This window comes from Dermacentor andersoni, chromosome 3 (assembly GCF_023375885.2).
Source record: "Dermacentor andersoni chromosome 3, qqDerAnde1_hic_scaffold, whole genome shotgun sequence".
Lineage (NCBI taxonomy): Eukaryota > Metazoa > Arthropoda > Arachnida > Ixodida > Ixodidae > Dermacentor > Dermacentor andersoni.
Genome location: NC_092816.1, coordinates 60,635,691 through 60,658,365, shown reverse-complemented (window position 1 = coordinate 60,658,365; position 22,675 = coordinate 60,635,691). Strand labels below are relative to the sequence as shown.

Here is a 22,675-nt window from a genome sequence, read left to right as displayed (position 1 = left end):
GCTCTTGGTCGACGGGTTAGGCCTAACTGCGCCTAGGCTTAGCTCGAGTATGGCCTCGCTGACTTGCGACTGCGACTAGGTTTCTTCAACATGGACTCGACGAACGCCCCTATACCCTTCGTAGACCCACTTCAGCAATAAGGTCGTCCCGTACAATGAACCATGCCTTCTCGTTCGGATGAAATCACCGTGAAATTTCCGTATCTCTAAGATATTATCTTAGAGATACTCATTGGACTATTAAATTGGCCTAGGACTCTTGCATGCTTCGTGCGTGCTTCCTTGCGTGCTTCCAAGCACTGACTTCAGGGGCTGCGGGCCTCGTCAAGCTGCCAAAAATCAGCTTTTTTACCCAGTCTTCCCATCTGTATGAGTGTACAAGGTGTATGAGTGAATCTTTCTAAGTGTGCAAGATGGCAATTGAAAAAGAAATAAATCGAAAATTATCTAGAGTTAAAAGGACTTTCATGACATGTTCTTCGTGCTTGTCCTTCTCGTCCTAAGTATTCTTCGTGCTAGATAAGTATTTTTCAAATCGTACATTTATCTCTTATACTGAAATTATGCTCCCTTCATGTCTGCAGTTCCACCATCGCTGGTTGCAGTCACTCGCACCTTGATCCCAAAGCTATGGACCGGGCGTCCTTTCCTTCAAATTCCAGCGTGAGTACTGGGATCCCGCAAAGATCCTTTCTCGAACCAATACTATATTCTTTATATGGTAATGTCCTAAGAACAATAATGAAATCAAATACAGCCCTTTTGTTTGCCGGCGACACTTGCATTTTGCTTAAACCCGACATCGTTTATGGTCTAGAAGATAACGGAAACGAAGAGGTAAAACGTCTGAAAATGGTTTTATTCGCCAAACTTGCAATTAACGTTAGGAAAACTAAATATGTTGTATTTAGGACATGTAGCAACTCCCTGTCACTTGAAGATTTACTGTTAGTAATAAACGAAATCACATTGGATGAAGTTCATTTCAATATCGCGGCGTGTTATTTGATAACCTGCACTGGTGAAAGGATGCTATGCACTCTCACGAGCATGACATAACTTAGTATAAACATTGCATATTTTATATTTTGTGTTAATTCACTGTCGTCTAAGGTATCGTAATGAATCTTGTGGTGCGACGTACAAAATTTCTCTTGAACCCAATCGCCAGCTAGTTAAACGAGCTTAGTGAATAATTACTCACTCAAGATTTATGAACCTACTCTGGGTTTGTTAGTAGAATGTATTGCCCTATGATAGGATACATATAATAAAAATTTCCGCATATCTATAGCTTTCTTAAAGATAACCTGCCCTTACAACAATCTGTATTTTATTCACGCTCTCGTGCCAACAGAAACCAAACGTTCGCAACTTTTAATCTTCCTTCTGACAAGAATTCTTACAGTCACGGTCTCACTAAATTTATTTGGCTTAAAGTTTCGATTTAACTACTGGTACAAATAAGACAGGCGTAAAACTTTTCTTCAGTGCTTAAGTACTTAGGTGCTAAATCAAGCACAGAAGTCTACAATATCTTCATTCCACACTGTACGGTCACAGAAGCGGAAGCTGCGGCGATCGTGCTGGCTGTTCAATACGGGGACGCGACAAACCGAGAATTACAAGTAGTAATAGACTCCCAAGCAGCCTGTCGGCTCCTTCTAGCAGGAAGAATACTTCAGAAATTAGCTAGATTCACGACTAATTCAATGGCTACAAATTCAGCACTCAAACACCAGATTACGTGGGCCCCGGGGCACTCGGGGCATGAGGATAACGAGGTCGTGGACAGGCTAGCTCGAGGTCAAACAAACCGAGCCGCCACAATCCTCGATTCCTCTACTATCGTCCCTGTCCCAGCGGCTTACGGCGCGAGACTTCAATACTTGCGCAAACAACGATAGCTTTACCTGCCCCCCCCCCCCCCCCCCCCAAACACACAAGGGGCTAAACGCACAGGAAGCACGGGACTGGAGATAGCTCTAGACCAACACTTTCCCCAACTTACACAAATACAGCATCTTCTCAGAACACTACAAAGACGCATGCCCCTGGTGTAATGAACACCCCAGTGACTATCACGTCACGTGGGGTGTACGGGCCCCAAACCGCCAGACATGCAAACACAACAGCCGGAGGTGCAGTGGGAAGCCACCTTGTCTAGCCTAGACCTGGAGACCCAGCGCGGACTGGTAATCCAGGCGAGAGCAGCAACCAAGGCCACTGGGGTTTTGAAATGAAGACTACACTCACTGTACATTTTTTTTCTCCGTATTTTTTTTCGCTCTTTCGTGAATAAGCGTTTTCTACTGCTACTACTACCACCGACCGCGCCCCACTGAGTATAACGCACCGTCCCCCCCCCCCCCCTCCCCACGGCGGACTTTGTCCCCATCGCAAATGGCCTTCAAAGTACAGCGGGCCAAACGCGCGCGCGCAGGCGCACGGGCCGGGCCGCCCGGAGGAAAACGCGTCCCTCCACCCTACCCGCTTCCCTGAGCCTTGCAAGTGATGCAGACGGTGCGCTTCCCCTCTTTCATGCGCGAGGTTGAGCCGCGATCGCCGGCTCAGCCTCGTACGCTTTCTCTCACACATACTGCATACGGCGCGTGGGCGACGATTTTATCGCCCTCGGTCTTTATACGGAACCTCACGGCGACGGCGACGGCAGAAATGCTCCTCCGCTCTTTCGGAACAGAGAAACGCTGGGCGAATGGGACATAAATTAACGGTTACAGTTCCCAGGAGTCACAAGTTACAGTTCCTAAGAGTCAAACTAGTACCAGTTACCAGTTACAAGTACCTAGGAGTCACAATCACTAATAACCTCTATTGGAATCTGCACATTGATAACATTTACTCTTCAGGTTTCCACAAACTTTGTTACTTAAGACATAAACTTCGTAATTCTCCTCCTAAGGTCAAACTTCATAGCTATTTCACATTCATACGCCCTAAGCTTGAATACTGCTATATTTTTAGGATCCCTATACTAAGGATAACATTAAAAAGTTAGAAAGGATTCAGCGAAAAGCTGACAGGTTTATCTATTCTAAATTTAAGTATACTGATTCTCCTTCTGAGCTCATGAAAGCTAACATCATTGAACTACTTGAATCGAGAAGCAAAAAATGTCGTTTGAATTTGTTAAACTTACTTCTTAACGGTAAAATGGCTATTGATCAGGCACAGTTTCTTTCCCCTTTGGCCACAAGACCTACGCGACATTACCAAACACACTTTCTAACCCCTTACTTTGCAAGAACAGACATATATAAGTTCTCCTTTCTTCTGCGTTCTGTGTCCGACTGGAATAGCCTAACAGAACCTAATGACGCACTATATGACTAGATGATTATGTTCTTTTGTGTTCTTTCCTCCGGTACTATTATGTTTCTTTTCTTGTTGTTGTTCTCTTTTTGTGCAATAGAAATATTCTGTAAATTGTATTGCCCGTCCTGCTTGGACCAGATCGGTCTGCAGTATGCAATAAACAAACAAACAAAGAAACAAACAAATAAGTAAATAAATAAATAAATAAATAGCGCGCACGAATTAACTAAGCGCGTAACGTCATTTTGAAAAACTATTTCGGCTATATATCCCTGGAGGCACCCTACTCATTCAAAGGGGATTTTCGGGCTTCGGAAATTGTCGTTTATGGCCTCTTTACGATACAGTAGTGAAGACGAGCTACTTATCAGCATCAAAATGGTCGCTCCTATTTTCGTGCCTTGTACGATTAACAACTTTGCCTACTTTTTGATGCAGCTGACCTTCACCGTGTGTGCCAACCGCGCGCATGGTTGCCCCGCCGTTCTCCCGATGGACGCAGTCACGGACCATGAAACAGCATGTCCTTTCAGGTAAGAAAGTATTTCACGGCGCGGTCAGGTTGGCGGAAGCCCGTTCGCTTGTACAATTTCAACGTGTGTGTATGCTCTACTTCTGGCTTGCTAGGGGGCACAGATGAAAGCGACCTGCAACCTTAGGGGCTGTTTTAAGACCTGCAAAATGCCAAAATGATCCCGGAGCTCTCCAATAAACACCTTTGTTTAGAACTCATTGAGGTTGTTGTTCGTCTGTACGTCTATCCCAATTCGACTATACACGTGGCAAAACTGCCAGATAAAATAAACTAGCTTTATAAGTTTGCAGGCCACTTGCTGTGTCTTTGCAGGGATATGACAGAGTACTTCTGCAGCACACACACGATACCTCGAGACCTTAATTGCTGCTATCACTGTGGTTACTGTGCGACACGTACTATTAATTCTAAGTACACATAGAATTGGCTGATTAACCAGCTTTCATATGTTACTTCTACCGGAACGCTGGGAGTCAGAGGTAGCATGCGTGTGAAAATGCGCTTTTATCAAGCAACTGTATAAAATAAGCAAACGTGATGTTGTTTTGTACCATATAAACTGTGCTCGCGTCCGTCTTGCGTTCTTTCTCTTGAAAGATCTTGTCGCCGTTGTGTACGTATGTTCCGTGGCTACACTTCGTAGTGCATCACCCACGCGACGGTGATACGCGCTGCTGTTCGTGATGTTATTCGCAAACGGCTATGTCTCCATTGACGTGTAGACCGGGGCGTAACACGCAACGCTGGGTGCGCTATTTCTTACGCCGATCCTGAAGGCGGCGAACGTGTGAGAAGGGTGGGTTCAGATGAGTTCGGCCGAACATATCTGGTGGCCACTCTTAGTTTTGAAGAACAAACAATGATGGCACTGTTCTGCCTGAGTACCAGTAACAAATAAATGAGTGTTACTATCGCGAGAAAAAGATGTCGTCACGAAAGAAATGCAGAAGCGCCGTGTCCGTAAAAAGAGCTTTTTGCGGATTTCGTCGTAGAAGTTCACCTCATGGTTAGCTCGAATAGAAAAGGCACTATGTCCACGGGTCTAAGATTATTTAGCAAGAGAGCTTACGGGTAAATAACGTCGATTCTAAAGTATTACTTAAGGTATCACAGCTATCAATTTGTGAAAGATAAACAAAAAATGCAAGGAGTGAACATTGCACAACGTTGGCGAAAGATCAAATATTTTTACCTCCGCTTATGAAGAGAGCACATTTTTCAACTTTGCCAGCCTGGAATCTCGCCGCAAGAAATTCATTGAAATTTGAAGTAAATACTTGCCTCTCGCTGGGTAAGAAATCCACAAGAAGCGTTCATGTTCTGGCATGTTAAAAAATGAACATGATTTTAAACACCTCTTCATAAAAATAAGTAATCGTGGATTCTACCTTATAAATTTGTTAAATTAGGTGATTTGACATAGACTAACACAATGAGGAAAAAACATCAAGCATTCTTTTTAGTTGCTGAATAACAAACCAAAAAATGTGACAGAAAATGCTACTACCGGAGCCTCAAATAAGGTCTGAGGGTGCTCGTTGTTGACATGTTACTTTCGTTTGCAATGCTAAAACGCTCCAAGATGGTTCGGAAAGTGCGGAGAGAAAAAAAAAACAGGTAGTTTCAGTCTTACAAGAAATTGGCGGATCTCAAGCACTGTCGGATGTAAGGGAAGATTTGGGGGATGTTTACTTTGGTTGACGTGGCAGAAGTGTTAAACTCTATTTGAATTATGAGTTTGTATGGCAATCAGTTAATTTGCAATTTTATGTATACATTGCATAAATACAGCCGCGATCTTCACGTTTCACTAAGTGGCGAAGGCGTTCCTTTTCCATGCGACGCTTCTTTTGAGTCTGAGTGTTCTCGACGCTGACTCCACGCTTTGGAGCCGATCTGCTGGCACGTGTTTACGTGCTCCTTCTGCATACGTTGGCAGCACGCTGTTGACACGCCAGCTCCAAGCTCTCTCTTCAGCCTATGGACGATTGTAATGTTTAAACTATCACAGTCCAGCACGCGACCTCTACAACCTACTACTTGCATTTTCATTGCACAAGAAAGTAAGCACAGGACGTACTATATGCACACACTGTGAAACACTACCGCGGCGCAAGCGAGCCTGACCACGCGGCGACTGCCACCTTGTGGTGTTGCAAGAAACCTAGCGGTGCGCGTCAGCAAGACCACAACATCTTGGAAAGTCAGGAGAAGAGGCAACGTCACCCCACCCCCCTCTTGCTATAGTGTGGAAGACGTGGCTAATGAAGAACTCATTTGAGCGACCATGGAGACTGATTGTCTGCGAAAGAAGAGACCGCAAGAAGTGGACTGCGTAGGGGTTAGAGCTCTTAAGCGCGGAGAGTGTGCAGCATGGCAGTGTCCGATCAAGGTAGTTGGCTTCCAGCACTTCCTGGAGTTAGCCTCTTCGTGACCATGAACGGAAGGGTGAATGCTTGAGAACATCGAATGAACCATGCTAGGGTGCTGCGAGCAAGCAGGCAGCAGACAAACTTGTTTGTATACGGTAGATTTCTAATAAAAGTTTCCCCCTTGCTGGCAGCGGGAGTGGTTAGCAGCGGTTGAGGCGTCCAAGGTGAAGGGGGTCAGAAAGCAGTACGGTTGAGCACTTTGAGACACATTTAAGAATTATCAGCTTTCCCATTAGAGACGTTTCTGATGAATAAGTCATCATCATCATCACAATCATCATCAGCCTGTTTTTGATGTCTACTGCAGGAAGAAGGCCTCACCCTGCGATCTCCAATTATCCTGTCCTGCGCCAGCCGATTCCAACTAGCACCTGCAAATTTTCTAATTTCATCGCACCAGCTGGTATTCTGCCGTCCTCTACTGCGTTTCCCCTCTGTTGATATCCATTCTATCACCCTAATGGTCCAACGGTTATCCAATCTCCGCATTATATGACCCGCTCATCGCCATTACTTTCTCTTAATGTTTATTACAATATCGTCTATGCCCGTTTGCTCTATGATCCGAACCGCTCTATTACTGTCTCTTAAAGTTATGCCTAGCGTTCTTCATTCCATCGCTCTTCGCGTGGTCCCTAACTTGTTATCAAGCTTTTTTGTCAGTCTGCAAGTCTCTGTCCCAAATGTCAGCACCGGTAACATGCACGGATGGTATACCTTCCTTTTCCATGATAACGCTAAGCTACCAGTCAAGAGCTCACGCTGTCTCTCACGCTGATCCTTACTCCTAAACTTCCCCAGTTTAATAGGTTGAATACTCCTTCCAAGAACGCAGTGAATAGCATTGGAGAGATTGCGTCTCTTTGACTGACCCCTTTCTTTATACGTATCTTCCTATTTTTCTCGATTACGCAATGCCTCTATGATTGCTGGTATCTCTACTGAATCAAATGCTTTTTCGTAACTTATGAAAACCATGTAGAGAGGCTTATTGTACTCGTGTATTTCTCAATAACCTGATTAATGACATGCATGTGATTCATTGTAGAGTATCCCTTCCTTAAGCGAGCCTGTTCCCTTGGTTTATTAAAGTGTTGCCCTTATTCTATTGGAGATTATTTTAGTAAATATTTTATATAATACTGGCAGTAAGATAAATGGGCCTATAATTTTTCAGTTCTTTAACGTCCCATTTTTTGTGGATTAGTATAATGTTTGCATTCTTCCAGTTTTCTGGGACCCTTGCAGTCGATATACAGTTGGTATAGAGCGCCGCCAGTTTTCCTAGCATTATGTCTCCTCTATCTTTGATTACATCGACTGTTATTCCATCCTCTCCTGCCGCGTTTCCCCTTTCCATGCCTTGCAAGGCCCTTTTGACCTCATCTGTAGCTATAGGAGTATTTTCTGTATCCTGTTCATTCCTGTTTGTAATTGAGGTATCGTGACTCCTCTGGGTACTGTACAACTCAGTATAGAATTCTTCCGCCACTTTTTCTATGTCTTCGAGATTACTAATGATATTACCGTGCTTATCTTTCAGTGCATACATCTCTGTTTGTCGTATACCAAGTTTCCTTCTCACTGATTCCGGGTAATTCCAGGCTGTGCCCATTTTTTACGGCTTCTTCCGTCTTTCTCACGTTATAATTTAGAATATCACTTATTTTCACTTTGTTGATCAATTTTGACACTTCCACGAATTCTACCCTATCTCTTGACTTGGACATTCATCTTTTGTCGTTTCTTTATTAGGTCCTTTATTACTTGGGAGAGATTATTTCCTGCTGGTTGCCTTGCCTCCCAGTTAAGTTGCTGCCTCTGAAGCCAGCCTCGTTACGGTTTCATTCATGACCTCTATGTCATCATCATTATCTCTCTGTTCTAAGACTGCAAATTTGTTTGGAAGTGCCAGCCTAAATTTCTCTGCTTTTACCCTTACTGCCTCCAAGTTGACCTGCTTTTTCTTGACCAATTTTGCTCGTTCTCTCTTCAAATTGAGGTGAATCCTAGCTCTCCCTAACCGATAATCACTGCACCTTACCCTTCCTATCACTTCTACATCCAGCACTATGCTAGGATCTGCAGTAAGTATGAAGTCAATTTCATTTCTTGTTTCACAATTAGGGCTTTTCCAGGTTCACTTTCTGTCGCAATGTTTGCTGAAAAAGGTGTTCATTGTTCTCAGCTTATGGCTTTCTGTGTATTTTACCAGCATCTCTCCTCTAGCGTCTCTAAAATCGACGTCGTAGTTGCCGATATCCTGTTCACCCGCCTGCTTTCTCGCAACTTTTGCATTGAAGTCACTCATTACTACTGTATTCCGAGTTTGCACTTTTCTCATCGCTAATTCAACATCTTCATGAAACTGATCTACTTCCTCATCGTCGTGACTGGATGTTGGAACGTAGGCTTGTACCACCTTTAATCTATACCTCTTATTATGTTTGATTACGACTACTGCTACCCTCTCGTTAATGCTGTAGAATTCGTCAATGCTGCCCGCTATGTGCTTATGGATTAGGAATCCTACCCCGTATTGATTCTTATGCGGGAGACCTCTATAGCAGAGGACATGGCCGTTATTCAGCAACGTGTAAGCCTCACCAGTTCTTCTAATCTCACTAAGGCCGATAATATCCCAAAGAATGTTTGATAGTTCCTCAAAGAATCCTACTAAGTTAGCATCGCTCGAGAGGGTTCGGGTGTTAAACGTTGCAAGGGTCAGTTTCCACTGGCAGCCTGTCCGGACCCAGAGAATATTACCACCCTCTGCAGCGTTACAAGTCTGACCGCCGCCTTGATCAGATGCTCCGCAGCCGCTGGGGACTGAGGGCCATTGGTTAATTGAAGATATCATTAGGGTGGTTGCTGCCGAATGCTGCACCAAGGAGGCCAATTGCTGTTCTGGTGAGAGAGTGTCTTTGTTCAGCTTAGTGGTTGTCTTCCTAATTTGGTTGTACCTGGATTAGTATAGCCCCACTCGATCTCGGCATCTTTCGCCGGTGTCCGGTGTCACTCCAAGCCTGCAAATGTAAAAAAAAAAAAAAGACGGGGGCATTTGTACTTCCGACTACCGCAGCCGAGCATTCGGCATAGCTCAGTAAGATAATCTCGCAGGCTTCTAGGCTACGTTGCCACCGAAAAGTACGGCCCAGAGGGCCCTACATGCCTAAGAGATCCGCTGATTTGTCCGCGCTTGGCTGGTTTTGCTGATCGTCATAGGTTGCACGATATTAGCCCCGAGAACGAACGCGAGCGGAACTGCGAGCGCCGCTCGCGTGACGTCAGGGCACGGTCTCGCGCCTGTCGTCTGCTACAGTTCGGGCGTTGTCCGGGCGCTTTCTGCGGTGTTTTCGTTTGTTCGCCCTCGTTCTCTCTGCTTGTGTACTTATGGCGGTCGTCTCAAATACATTTTTACGACGTCTTCCTTTGCGAACATTTATTCAAAGAGCTAATTTCTTAGACAACAATGCAGCTCTCGAAGGCAACGCTACAGTGCCAGCCGAAGCGACGCAGACCAGCCCAATGCGGGTTTTTCATACGCGGATAAACAATCGCAAAAGCATAGCCTATAGGAATCCAGTTATGGTACCATACCTGCCACGGTGCAACAAGTATGTCACAAAGCTGGCTATATATGACTTCTACAGTAGTTACGTTGATTTTATTCCGCTAAAATAGGTTTGCTCATCACGAGTAGTAGTTCATGGTATCATATCGAATTTTTGCATTTCCTCACAGAAACGCTCGGCAGTAGCACGGGGACTTCAATGATATTGGAGCTGCTTGTCAACACTAGGCGGTTCTTCACGTGTTTATTTTTTTTTAAGCGGCGGAAATTCGAAGTAAAGTTAATGAAGGCTGACAGATATTTACAGAGTACAAATAGGAATGTACCAATATATATTCCCTTTTCCGTGCTACATGTTCAACTCACCTCTTTAGAGCGCGTTTGTTAATGATTAATAATGTATGTTATGTTCATCTTTTTTTTTGTCTATGTTACCAAGTGTATATCATTTATTTATTTCAATGCCGCAGTGTGTTTTGCATTGTTATTGTGGAAATATTTCACTGTTCTTTCATATATTGTATAGCTGCAATGTTTTATGGCCACTATATAAATGTAATTTATATGGCGCTTGATGTGTTACCCCATGCAGCCATATTGTACCTAAGGGGGTGAGGTTACCTCAAGCCGCGTCTGTGCGGCTTTTTTCCCTCATCCACCTCCACTTACCACTCTTCTGTACATGTGTGTGTGCAAATGGAAATTAATAAATCAAATCAAATCAAACTCACTTGAGAAATTTACTGGTGCTTGCTGCTTGAGGAATATACATGACGAATCTGTTTGGCGAACTGACACAGGCTGCTCGGCCCAATTTTTTTAGTGAAGTATGCCTGCTGGACCACATAGCTGCAGCCAGAAAGAAGTCGAAGCGTCAATGATTAGTAGTATGGGACATATTGAAGATATCGAAATTCCCCCGGTGGAGGGTCAGAAATCAAGTGAAAGTATATGCAAGGCTTGTGGTGCTTTGTTTATGAATGTTTGCGATTGGATTGGAGCAAACTTAATTTAGCCTGCAAGGTTCTCTTTTATGTACCGACGAAGCGAATAGTTAAGTTTGTATAATTAAATAACGCTGGATCAAGACATGGTGAGACAGAAGGTGCTTGAATTTTCCTTTTGTATACAGACAATCTAAGCTGCGGTGTAGTAGCTTGAGAATACTTTAGCCATTCCAGTTGGCGCTGTAAAAAAATGCTTTATGGTTTTAATTCGAAGTTGTAGTGAACTGATGTGTTTCGCGAACATAGCGTGCCTCGCCATACGGACAGTCGATTGCTACCGTTACGTGATCAGGGGTGTGCCATATTGTCGATAATGGCTACTGAGGGCCACTATGAAACATTTCATCACTTTCAATTGAGTGGCTCTCGATCTTAACAACGAAACTTTTCTCTCAGGTGATTGCTACTATGGTGTTTGTGAATTAACTATGTAAATACTCTACATGACGCGCCGTCGTGTTAGCAGCCATGAGCAATTCGTTTTTTGGAGGCCTGTTTCAGAGGGGGATGAAAGTAGCAGCAAGCTTTTTCATAAGAAATGCGCGCCTAACTATTTTTTTACGCATTAATGAATGGCCATATTTGAATAGAACAACACACCAGAGTAATAGGAATCATGATGACAGCTTCGCTGGGCAGTGTCTTTCTAACATCGGATAACATGTTGACGCCAATTACCAAATTTTTCTTCCACGTAAAATGCAATGCCTCTCATAGCTAAATACTAAAGGAATGTTAAGTGTTTAGCGAAGCATCATACACAACTTCGCGCGTTGAATTTGCAGATATTCTTTTTTTCGTCAAAATTTACCGATAGACACGCCGCATATATGCATTGCAAAACCTAGTAGACCCCTTTAACGCTACTTAGCTTGCGATATCCAAGCCGCAAAGTTTCTCGATTCGCACGCTTTTGAAGAAGAAACTGTGGTTAAGGTATGGAAGCTGAAAGAAGCCGACGTATCCTTCAATACGTACAGTCGCGATCAATATGAAGGTGATCGCTCGAGCGGCGACCGAAACTAGGAGCAGCGCCACGTTACGTCATCACCGTCAGTCAAGAGGGAAACATCAGATAGCTTCCCTCTCTCTCTTTTGCTGTTCCCTGAGCAGGTGTCACTCCCGTCTGGCAACTCGCAGCTTTTTGTCACCCTTCACGAGATAACCTGCGAAATCATTTTGATTGCCTTATCAGCTATTGCACAGAGGCGTCATTGTTAGCCAATGTATGCATGAGGCAGGGACGCGCACACATCATTGCCATGAAACGGTAACAAAAACAAAAATGTGTCGAGTTAGTCTTGGGGGTGACGGTTGCAGCCTGTACGAGCGTAAAAGGGGAAGAAGGCAGCGCAATTTTTATCTTCGCAGTTCCGAAATCGGCCGCTATGCTGCTTGGAAGGCTCGCCGGTCGCAGATCGAGCGCTCACCTTCAAATTGATCGCGACTGTACGGCTCGAGCCACCCATACCCCAAGCATACACGAAGGGAACGATCGCGCGCGGCAGCCGAGCGAGCCGGAGCGAGCGGCGTCCTGGCCGTGACGTCACTCGCGAGAGGGCGCCACTCCTAATTCTCGCCGCTAATAGTGTCGATTCTCGGTGGCCATAGCCTCTTGTTTCCCGAATCTCACGACGAATAACTAGATGAAGCAAAAATGAAAAATTGCGCCCTTTGTTCATTATGCTTGCGGCCTTTGAACTCCCGTACTACATTTGTCACTGGTTGTAAAGCAATATAAGTGTAGCGAAGGCAACGGTTACCACTTTCGTGCACCCAGCCGGCCATCTCTATTGAATTTCAAACCATGAAAGGCCACACGTTCTCAACTTTTCTTACACATAACCAAAAAATTTTTCCTAATTTTAGCTGAATATTTGAGAGATGCCTAGTTTAGTTTACAGAAGACACGGTACTACGAACAACGTATAACGCATAAACCCAAATGACAACATGGGTTCAGCAGATATCTTCAACTCTGATCATTAAGGCACCAAAGTTATAATTTGGCCACACATTACACCTAACATGCCCCCTATTTCCGCCAAATATATATTAGATGTAGCGTAGAATGGTCTCACGTGTTTAGGAAACATAGCTGACTCCGGCGCTGAGACACTTTCTGGCACACCTTTAGGAATTTCTTTCAAAGACAGTATTTCGTCCACAAGCATTTAGAAGCGTATACAGTTTCTCCATAGCGTTCTCCACTATTTTCTCTTGATAACACTCGGTGTAATTTGTTATTGCAGTAGAGCGGGGTGGGTATTGCGCTGCTCATTAAACACAATCATAACACTGGGGAGCACTTGAATAACTGATTTATTGCAAAAGCCGCTATTAACCTACAGTCATTAATGTTTGCCTGCAAGTACACATACCGTGTCCCCTTGTAACCAAGTACGAAGAACGGGATTTGTCCGTTCACAGAGAACAACGGTGAAACTAACGACATAACTTGTACATCGCTAAAGATAGGCGGAGAAAGAAGGGTTGAGTTACTTGCAACATGTCCAATTAGCCTGTGGTCGTTTAAGTTTGGACCATACATCGAACTTACTATACTCTTAAACAAATATACCTCCTTTGAATCGTATGTTGCCACACAATAATAATCGTCATCGGTCTTGCTTGCGTTTCCTCTCATGAAAACGTTGCGCTGGCTGCTTTCCTGTCGAGAATGCTCTGTCATGCTCATGACGCGTATGCCGTTCGTGACTTCGAAGTACCATGCTCGAAGCGTTAAAAGAAATGCGGACAAGACAGGTGACGGTTATTTTTGTGTGGCAAGATACGACGCAAAGGGTGTAATGTTGTCTAGGAGTGTATACCCTACAATTATATAAATATTCAACCCAGTGTCAGTATGTTTACGATTGCAAGAAACACATCTTGGATAGAAGCTGTGCGACATTGCGTATAACTTGAATGGTCATTTCTGTACAAAGGCTGTAAATAATCTACGTAGACGAAACATTGCTCGTACATCCTACACAATACGCATATGTACATGAATGAAACTAAACCTGCTTGCTTTGCATAGGTCTCCGAGGCGACAGGGAAAGCCAAGTACGCGCTCTGTAGAACGTATCGAATTAGGGAGTGAACAAGTGCAAGAAGTATTTAGTAAATATTGTTAAAACACATAGCTAACCTACACAGTAAAAATGTTTAATGTGCCTAAGTGATAGCATGGCGTTATTGTCTTGTTCAAAATAAGAAATAGCAGCTCTTCCTCGCCCCGCCACCACCCCCTCCCTCCAATGCATGGAGGACACATAGTAGGAGTTTCATAGAAAGCCGCCAAACATGCTAGTCAGAGATGTCAAGCTATATTCAATAATTTCCTAACAGCCAATGCAACTATTCGATTACCGAGCGCGAATGTCTTGCTCTTGTCTGGGCTGTTTCAATGTTCCGTCCATATTTATATGGCAAGCCCTTCTCAGTAATCCCAGGCCATCATGCTCTCTGTTGGATTTCGTCGCTCAAGTATCCTACTGGCCGGCTCGATCGTTGGGCCCTCCGACTACAAGAGTATGCCCACACGGTGACTTACAAGTCGGGACGCCAACACCAGGACGCCGATTGCCTCTCTCGCTACCCAATTGAAGACGCGCCTTCTACGTCTGACACTGACGCCGAGGCCTGTGTTCTCTGTGTTTTTCCACTACTCCATGTCGCCGACGAGCAGCGCCGCGACCCGTCCTTGCGTTTCATCATTGACCGCCTGGAATTGACACTTGCCGGCACCTTGGCTTATTAACACTTCAAGATGGCGTACTCTACCGCCACATTCTTCACCCCGACGGCCCTGCATTACTCCTTGTGATCCCTAAACACCTTCGATCGGCTGTTCTGTACGAACTTCACGACCTCCCCACTGCCGGTCACCTGGGTGTGTCACGTACCTACGACCGGATCCGTCGACGCTTGTTTTAGCCAGGGCTAGCTAGCTCTGTTCGAAGATACGTAGCTGTGTGTGAGAAATGCCAGCGACGCAAAACACCATCGACGCTCCCTGCTGCGTACCTTCAACCACTCGACATTCTATGAAGAACCATTCTTTCGGGTTGGTTTGGATTTACTTGGCCCTTTTCCTCTTTCTACTTCTTGGCACAGCTGGATCGCTGTGGCCACGAATTAGGCCACGCTCCATAAGTCATCACTCGAGCGCTTCCGACAAGCTGCACCACAGATGTCGCCGATTTTCTTCTACGCGACGTAATTTTATTACACGGAGCTCCACGACAACTTCTCACAGACCGTGGCCGGACATTCTTATCATCCAGACAATCCAGGTACTTGCTGGAGAATAAAATATGATTTGATTTGATTTGAATTGATTTGAAAAGTTAGCGCGGACATCCTGCAGTCATGTGCCACGGGGCACAAGCTATCCACGTCATACCATCCGCAAACAAATGGCCTCACGGAGCGTCTCAATCGCATTCTCACAGACGTTCGCGAAATATGTCTCCTCAGACCACCCTGACTGGGACCTCGCTCTACCCTTTGTCACATTTGCTTACAATTCCTCGCGCCAGGACGCTGCCGGTTATTCCCCATTTTCCCTACTGTTCGGCCGACAACCAGCACTGCCCCTCGACACCACCCTCCCTGTTCATGCGGCACGGACCAGTGAATATGCACTTGATGTTATCACCCGCTGTGCCCACGCAAGGCAAATTGCCCGGAAGCGCCTTCTGAAATCCCAAGAGAGTTAAAGGCGTTTGAACGACCGGCGACGCCGAGACGTATACTTCCCGCCTGGTTCTTTGGTGCTTCTATGGTCTCCGTCGCGTCAGGTCGGCTTGTCAGAAAAACTGTTGTCTCGTTACACAGGCCCATACCGAGTGCGTCGTGCCGTGACTCCTGACACATACAAGATCGCCCCTTACGCGCCATCTGCTTCTCAGTCCAGTGACATCGTGCACGTCACACGACTGAAGCAGTATAAGTCTCCCAGTGATGACATTTAGACGCTCCGGGACATCGCTTCTGTCGCGGGGGGATTATGCTACACGCGAGTGGCATTTGATTGTTTGAACGAGGAGCGTGGGTGCCATCACTCGCGAAACGAGAAGAACGAGCTGGGCTCGCGCGGCGAATCTAACCGCTCAGCGCTGCAACCGCTTTTGTAATTGTAACGTGTAAATAGTTGCTCGTCTTACTGACTCGTCCTTCGTGTAACAATATATCCTCTTGTCTCCAAATCTAACCTTCAGGAGTTATCTATATTTCTGAGAAAATTGTGGAGCAGGCGTTGAAGGTGTTCGAGAACTTCGCTGTAAAACTAGTTCGACTCTTGGTACCGCCTCATAGAGGTTGATGAATGTCATTTCTTTTATTTTCCTGTAGCCCGCTTCGATGCGTCCATCGGAGAAGCTGTGGATACCTCGGAAGAGTCATCGACATGGCGGGACATCTGGTGCGCGCCCACAGTTGCCCATATTACCATGTCGGAGGTAAGTCAGTATACCAAGAAAGGAAGTGCCAAGTGTATTCCAATGTAATAATCATACGTCATTACTTGCACTGAATGTCGCCGTAACATCGACATGAAAACTTGCCTTTGTAGTGTGCAGATAGCCGTAATAGCCGTATGGAACTACCGCGCACAGGGGCCAGTCAGAATACGGAAGCGTGACACATTCATTTTATCATTTACTCAGAAAGTAGAATATAAATTATGGGGTTTTACGTGCCAAAACCACTTTCTGATTATGAGGCACGCCGTAGCGGGGGACTCCGGAAATTTCGGCCCCCTGGGGTTTTTTAACGTGCACCTAAATCTAAGCACACAGGTGTTTTCGCGTTTCGCCCCCATCGAAATGCGGCCGCCGTGGCCGGGATTCGATCCCGCGACCTCGTGCTCAGCAGCCCAACACCATAGCCACTGAGCAACCACGGCGGGTACTCGGAAAGTATTTAGTGACATTGTCACGGTTGTCGTGACGGTGAATAATACAGCTGCAAAACTCTGTATGACAAAACTAACTTCTTATTGGGCGCACTTGTGCCCACAAAAGCAAGTTACACTCAAAGCACAGTAATAGCGGCGAACACAGTCGGCAGTCATCGAATACTGATCTGCCGGTAGAGTGCGTCTGCTTCTATACACGAGTCATCGAAAGTTGTAGAGTCATCGGCGGTACCCGCGTGTCTACCAGAAAGTTCTGCACAATTCGCGTCGCACATGTAATCAGATTACACAAGCTTTGGTGACCACAGAACCATCGATAACATTCGAGAAACTTCCGATACATGCGGGCGTGTCCCGCGCTGAGCGATAGCATTTGTATGGCAGTGAAAAGCGCCCACTCGTAAAAGATAAACAAGTCCACGTGTCAGTATGCTGCAGCAGTGACGTCGAAAGAAAAATTGCCTTTAATGCCACGCACTGACTGAACATGTGGTAACGCCCAAAATACATGTGAGGAAATGTTTTGGCGTTCTGTGTTCTGCTGCTAGGACTCGCTAAGCTTTTGTTAGGACTCGCTAAGCATCAGAAGCACACTGATGCGTACCCCCTAAGCTCCAGGTTTGATACAGCCCAATTGTGATATGAACGCACTTGACTATATTTGTAGTGGAATACCATCTGACATCTTACGTACAAATGAAGGCACATCAGCGTAATGAGAATGAGTAAAGGCCGTACACTCACGCACGGCACATAAGAAAGGATGTAACAGCTCCTTAAACGAATCAATGTTGTTTTTCTTGGGTTTTGTTGCGGGCGGCATATTAGGGGAAAGCGTGGTGGTCATTGAAAGCTACTGCTTGAATAATAACAACGAACGAATAACAGATTTGATATCGATGCGTACATGCACTCTCCAACACGGCATCTCTCAGCTCCCATAACTTCAAGTATTGTTATGCTTTACAAAGGGACACATTTTAAGCTATTTTATTACAGTTTGCGGATCCATAGCATGCACAGGTTGTTTCACACTTACGGGAAAACTCGGAGCGCATTGCATCTCGATGCGGCGAGCGCTGGAATCGGTGGCCGGCAACAGCTCGCGCAGGCGCATACGCCTCGCGTGTGTATACTCTTGAACCGTGTCGTCTGCTACGGCGGCGCGCGCTCGCCGCATTGTCGGGAAGCGTGCTATTGTCAGGGGCAGTGCGCGGATTTCATTGTTTCTGCGGGTACTGAGCTGACATTCCTTATTAAGTGTTGTGCGACGCCAAACTCCCAGCTTTCATTGGCCACATTGGGTTACTACAAACTTCTTTGGACAGTACGCTTCTTTTTCCTTTCGAAAGGCCGGGGTACTGAGTGCGTTCACCTATATTTCTGCGCACATTCCTGCGTCACCTGGTTGCTTCGCAATGCAAGTTACGGTGACTGTCGATGCACACAGGTGGGGCACTGTCCAATTTGCTTGCGCTGCTGATTGTGGCTCGTTACCAGACCACCATGTGCGACGACTTAAGTGAGCTTCGCAGCGTATCTCGTGATGCAAATTTTATTTCTGCTCTTGTACGAGAAGGTGTACTGCTTTTCTTCTGCCAATAAAGTCGCACGTCCTGTTCACTTACTTGTGGGTTGTTTGTATGGGCGTCAGTAGAGGCTCTTTGGTCTCCTGGCAATTAGAACGCACCAGCTACGCGGCAGCCTAGGCAATAAGGCATGCCGCATAGGCAGCAGGGCGAGCACGGCGCGTACCAGCGCGCACGACCGGTGGAAAGCGGCCATATTGGATTTTGCTCTAAAAAAAAACCACTTCCGCTTCCTGGTTGAGCATCGCCATCTAGCGTCCGCCCCGCTAAGTTCAATGCGCTGCCGCTGCTTATTTTCGTACCACTGCCGAAGGTATAGTTTCCCTTCTCTAAATTCGTTCTTTATTCTATGGTCAGGCCGCTAAAGCAGTGAGTTCGTGCGCACGTAGCACCGAGCCCCTCTAGCCGGCCGTGCCGAGCCTCAGCTACTTATTATTGTTTACTACAGATGGCGGTAGTTGTCTGATCGGTATACGAGTCTGCCGTTTCCAGCGTGCCTGGCAGCAGCCGGTGAGGTACGATAAACGTCAGGCCGGGGACGTTAAGATCGCAATAGTTACACCCAGTACTTTGAACGTCACCATAGAATAAAGAACCAGCTTTAGAGAAGGGGAACTGTACCTTCCACTGTGGTAGGAAGATAAGCACCGGACGCGCATGTAACTTATGTAGTTGGACGGCAGATGGCGCTGCTCAAACAGAAAATGTAAAACCCCTTAAACTTCGTAAAGTAGTGACACTCTCCTCCTCCGCCTTCACTGCTCCTCGTTTCTCCTATCTTTCACGCTCTCTACTCGACCGTGGCGCCGCCTACACTGCTCGAGCGTAGCAACGGCGCCAACATGCACTCCTCGCCACTCCGTAGACGCTTCTCGAGCAAAAATGGCGCTGATGCACGGCGCGAGGGTCCACGTGATCTTATTAGGCCAATAGCGACGCGGCGTCGGCCTTGGCCAGAGCGCGCGAGCAGGAGGCGGCATTCTTCAAAGCGTGGCACTACTTTACGAAGTTTAAGGGGTTTTAAGAAAATGGAAAAAATTTTTCTTTGTTTTTCTCCGGCCGCTTTTCTCCGGTAGCCTACGCTGGTACGCGCCGTGCTTTCCCTGATGGCTATGCGGCATACCTCATTTCCTTGGCTGCCGCGTAGCTGGTGCATTCTAATTGCCAGGCGACCAAAGAGCCTCTACTGACGCCCATAGAAACAAACCACAATTGAGTGAGCAGAACGTGCGACTTTATTGCTAGAAGACAAGCAGTGTACATTCTCGTGCAAGAACAGAAATAAGATTTGTATGTCGAGACACGCTGGAATGATTGACGCGAGCTCGTAAAAGGCTCTGCCTCGTCGTCGCACATGGCGGCCTGGTAACGAGCGACAACAAGCAACGCTATCGGACTGGACATAGTGTCCCACCTGTTTCGTGCGACAGTTGCAGTTAAAGATGAGCAACGTGCATTGCGAAGCAATCGGGTGACGCAGGCATCTGCAGCCTCAGGCAACACAGCGACATGGACTACCCGCATTTTAGCGTTAACACCTTTCCAACCTGCACGTTTCGGTTCTTTCGGTGGGCCACTAACGTGTAGCTCGCACTTGCTACCCCACTTGGTCTCAATACGGACACATCGGCTTCGTCAGCATTACCTTCGGTAGCCACTTTTGCGGGCATTTCCACCCATGTGGCTATCAACTTCATACGCATCGGACCATGTAAGCACGTATGCTGGTCTCCGTTCATGTCTAATCACGGCCGTTGCTGGAATCATTGACGCGAGCTCGTAAACGGCTCACCTTCGTCGTCGCAGATGGCGGTAACGAGCGACAAACAGCGGCGCAAGCACATTGGACAGAGTGTCCCACCTGTTTCCAGCGGCAGTCGCCGTTAATGACGAGCAACTTGCATTGCGAAGCAATCGAGTGATGCAGGCATCTGCTGCCGCAGCCTCCACAGCGACATGGACTACCCGGCATTCCAGCGTCGATTCCTTTTCAACCTGCGCGCTTGCTTTCTTTCGGCGGCCGTTAATGCATGGCTCACATTTGGTGTCCGACTTGGTCTGAATATGGGCAAGCCGCTTTTCTGGGCATCACCTTCGGCAGCCATTTTTGCGGGCCTTTCCACCCATACGGCTATCAACTTCACACACTTCGAACCACATGAGCCCGAATGCTGTTCTCCGTTCCTGCCTAATCGCGGCAGGGAAAGGCCACTGGCATAATTTGCCCATGGCTGTAGCAAGAAAGGACGAACGGGGAACACGTATCACAGGACATGTAAATTGGAAGTTATATCGCTGTACTGATTGCAGGAACAAATGCTTACTTCGAGAGACTGCTTTCCAATGCAACTGACCAGGTCGTCACATCCGAGAAACATAACACGGCGACCGTAACCTAGTGAGATAACAGCGACATGAAACGGCAATCAATCACTGCATGAAGTTCAGACAATACATTTCGCATTGGCTGCCAACCATATGGCAACAGTGAGTATTCGCGTACACCTGTCTCTTACGGTACATTCAGCCGCCTACATACAGGCATAGTGCTAGCTTTCGCGGCGCTTGGTAGCGTGGTAACGAACGAACCCCAGCAGTGAAACGGATTGGACAGAGCGTCCCATCTGTGTGAACCGACAATTGCCGTGGAAGATGAGCAACTTTCATGGCGAAGCAACCGTGTGATGCAGGCATCTGCTGCCCCAACGAACACAGCGGCACGGACTATCAGGCATTTTAGCGCTAACTCCTTTCCAACTGCACAACCATCGCTCGTGTTCGAGTACGTATTCAAGCACCCGACGGCCATCGAACGCATCGACATTCTTACAACAGCTCAAATAGCGAGCGCGAAAGGAAGCACGAACGCCTACAGAGACGGCCGTCAACTCGTACATGAAGAGCGAGCATTGCGCCTGGCTGCCTAGGCGCAACTAGGAGATCAACAGTTGCGTACGGTTCACTCGCCACATCCGGATGGCTGCCGCTTTGCCGCCAAGTGCATGCGTCGTCTGCATAGGCGCTGTTTAATAGCTGCTAAGAACAGAATTATGCAATTACCAGCCTCTGCATCTTCGTCACGATTACTTTGAGGAATGCGCGAAGCATTTATAATAAATTTATCACAAGTGAAATTTCGTTGCAGTTGGCCTTTAACATCCAAAATGCAATTTGAACTGCGCGCCACGGTGACATTTAGAGTGCGGAGTGTTGTAGGCGCGCCCTACGCCGTCGTAGCCTGCGCAGTAGGCGTAGTAGGAACGGGAGCACAGCGGAGGCCGTGTTTGATTGCCAATAACTCCGATTCTGCTCAACGCTTGGAAATACTTTTGGCAGCAAAGTATTCCTTAAATATCCCATTTTCACTTCAGATGCATTTCCGCAGTTTGATATAAAGTGGTTGTGGGCTCCTTTAATACATATACATTTTATGCACTTTACATAGAATGGCGTACACTATACAGCCATGTCCGATATTTCCTGTGTCCCACCATCAATCATATCATACTTTTTTTGGAGGGGGAGGCGCTCTTGGCCAATTAGTGGTTCATGTGCCGCAAAACATTATGCATCATCATCATCGTTATAACATATGGGAACGCGTTTCAAATGCTTTTCAGCCTATATTACTTGTGTGAATCTAATGCAAAACGTTGAAAAAACAAAAAGACTACACAATTTCAGCATAAAAGTGTGACCTTGAGTTTCGGTTTCCCAAACGCTGGGTGGGGACCAACTTTCGCTGTGTTTCTTCAGAGAAAGCGTAAGGACATATATGCTGGCCTCGCGGATCGCACTTGACGGGATCAAAGCGTCCGCTGTCCAGCTAGATAACGGGTCGAACGCAGTTGAACATTTAAAACAAACTTTAATTACACTGAGAAGGTCAAAAAAGCAAGTTAGAAATACACAAAACGTTCAGTTTTAGCCCCGTAAAAAAGTGGTCCGGTCTCTAGGGCTGGTGGGGCGAGTCTGCCCGTCCCGCGCTTTTCCAACCGCAGTTTCCATCCCCGTCGCCGCCCCCAGGCCCGGGAAACAACACCCGACACCCCGAAGCGTCGTCACTGGGTCACTTCCAGGAACCGAACGGAGGGAGCGGTCCCTTTCTTTCGCGCACAGCTCGGAGTCCGCGGGGGGCCAGTGAAAGAGAAAGCAATAAAAGTAACGAAGGCTCGCTTCCCTCTTGAAGGAAAAGTCCGGCCGTGCATTCGCGATGCGCACAGAACACTCCCCGTCTGGTGTCTTTCGTTGTTAAGACGCCACCACTATATCACGG

General features: G+C 46.6%; 1 protein-coding gene across 1 annotated transcript in view; it reads left to right on the top strand.

Annotated features, from left to right (window-relative positions):
- The window catches only part of LOC126543829 (uncharacterized), a 37,975-nt gene extending 21,629 nt beyond the window's left edge, over window positions 1-16,346 (top strand). Inside the window, exons 5-7 of the mRNA XM_055077278.1 lie at window positions 585-663; window positions 3,775-3,869; window positions 16,246-16,346. Coding sequence (XP_054933253.1) covers window positions 585-663; window positions 3,775-3,778 — 83 coding nt within the window. The 3' untranslated portion in view covers window positions 3,779-3,869; window positions 16,246-16,346. The remainder of the gene's footprint in view (window positions 1-584; window positions 664-3,774; window positions 3,870-16,245) is intronic.
- The last annotated feature ends 6,329 nt before the right edge of the window (window positions 16,347-22,675 follow it).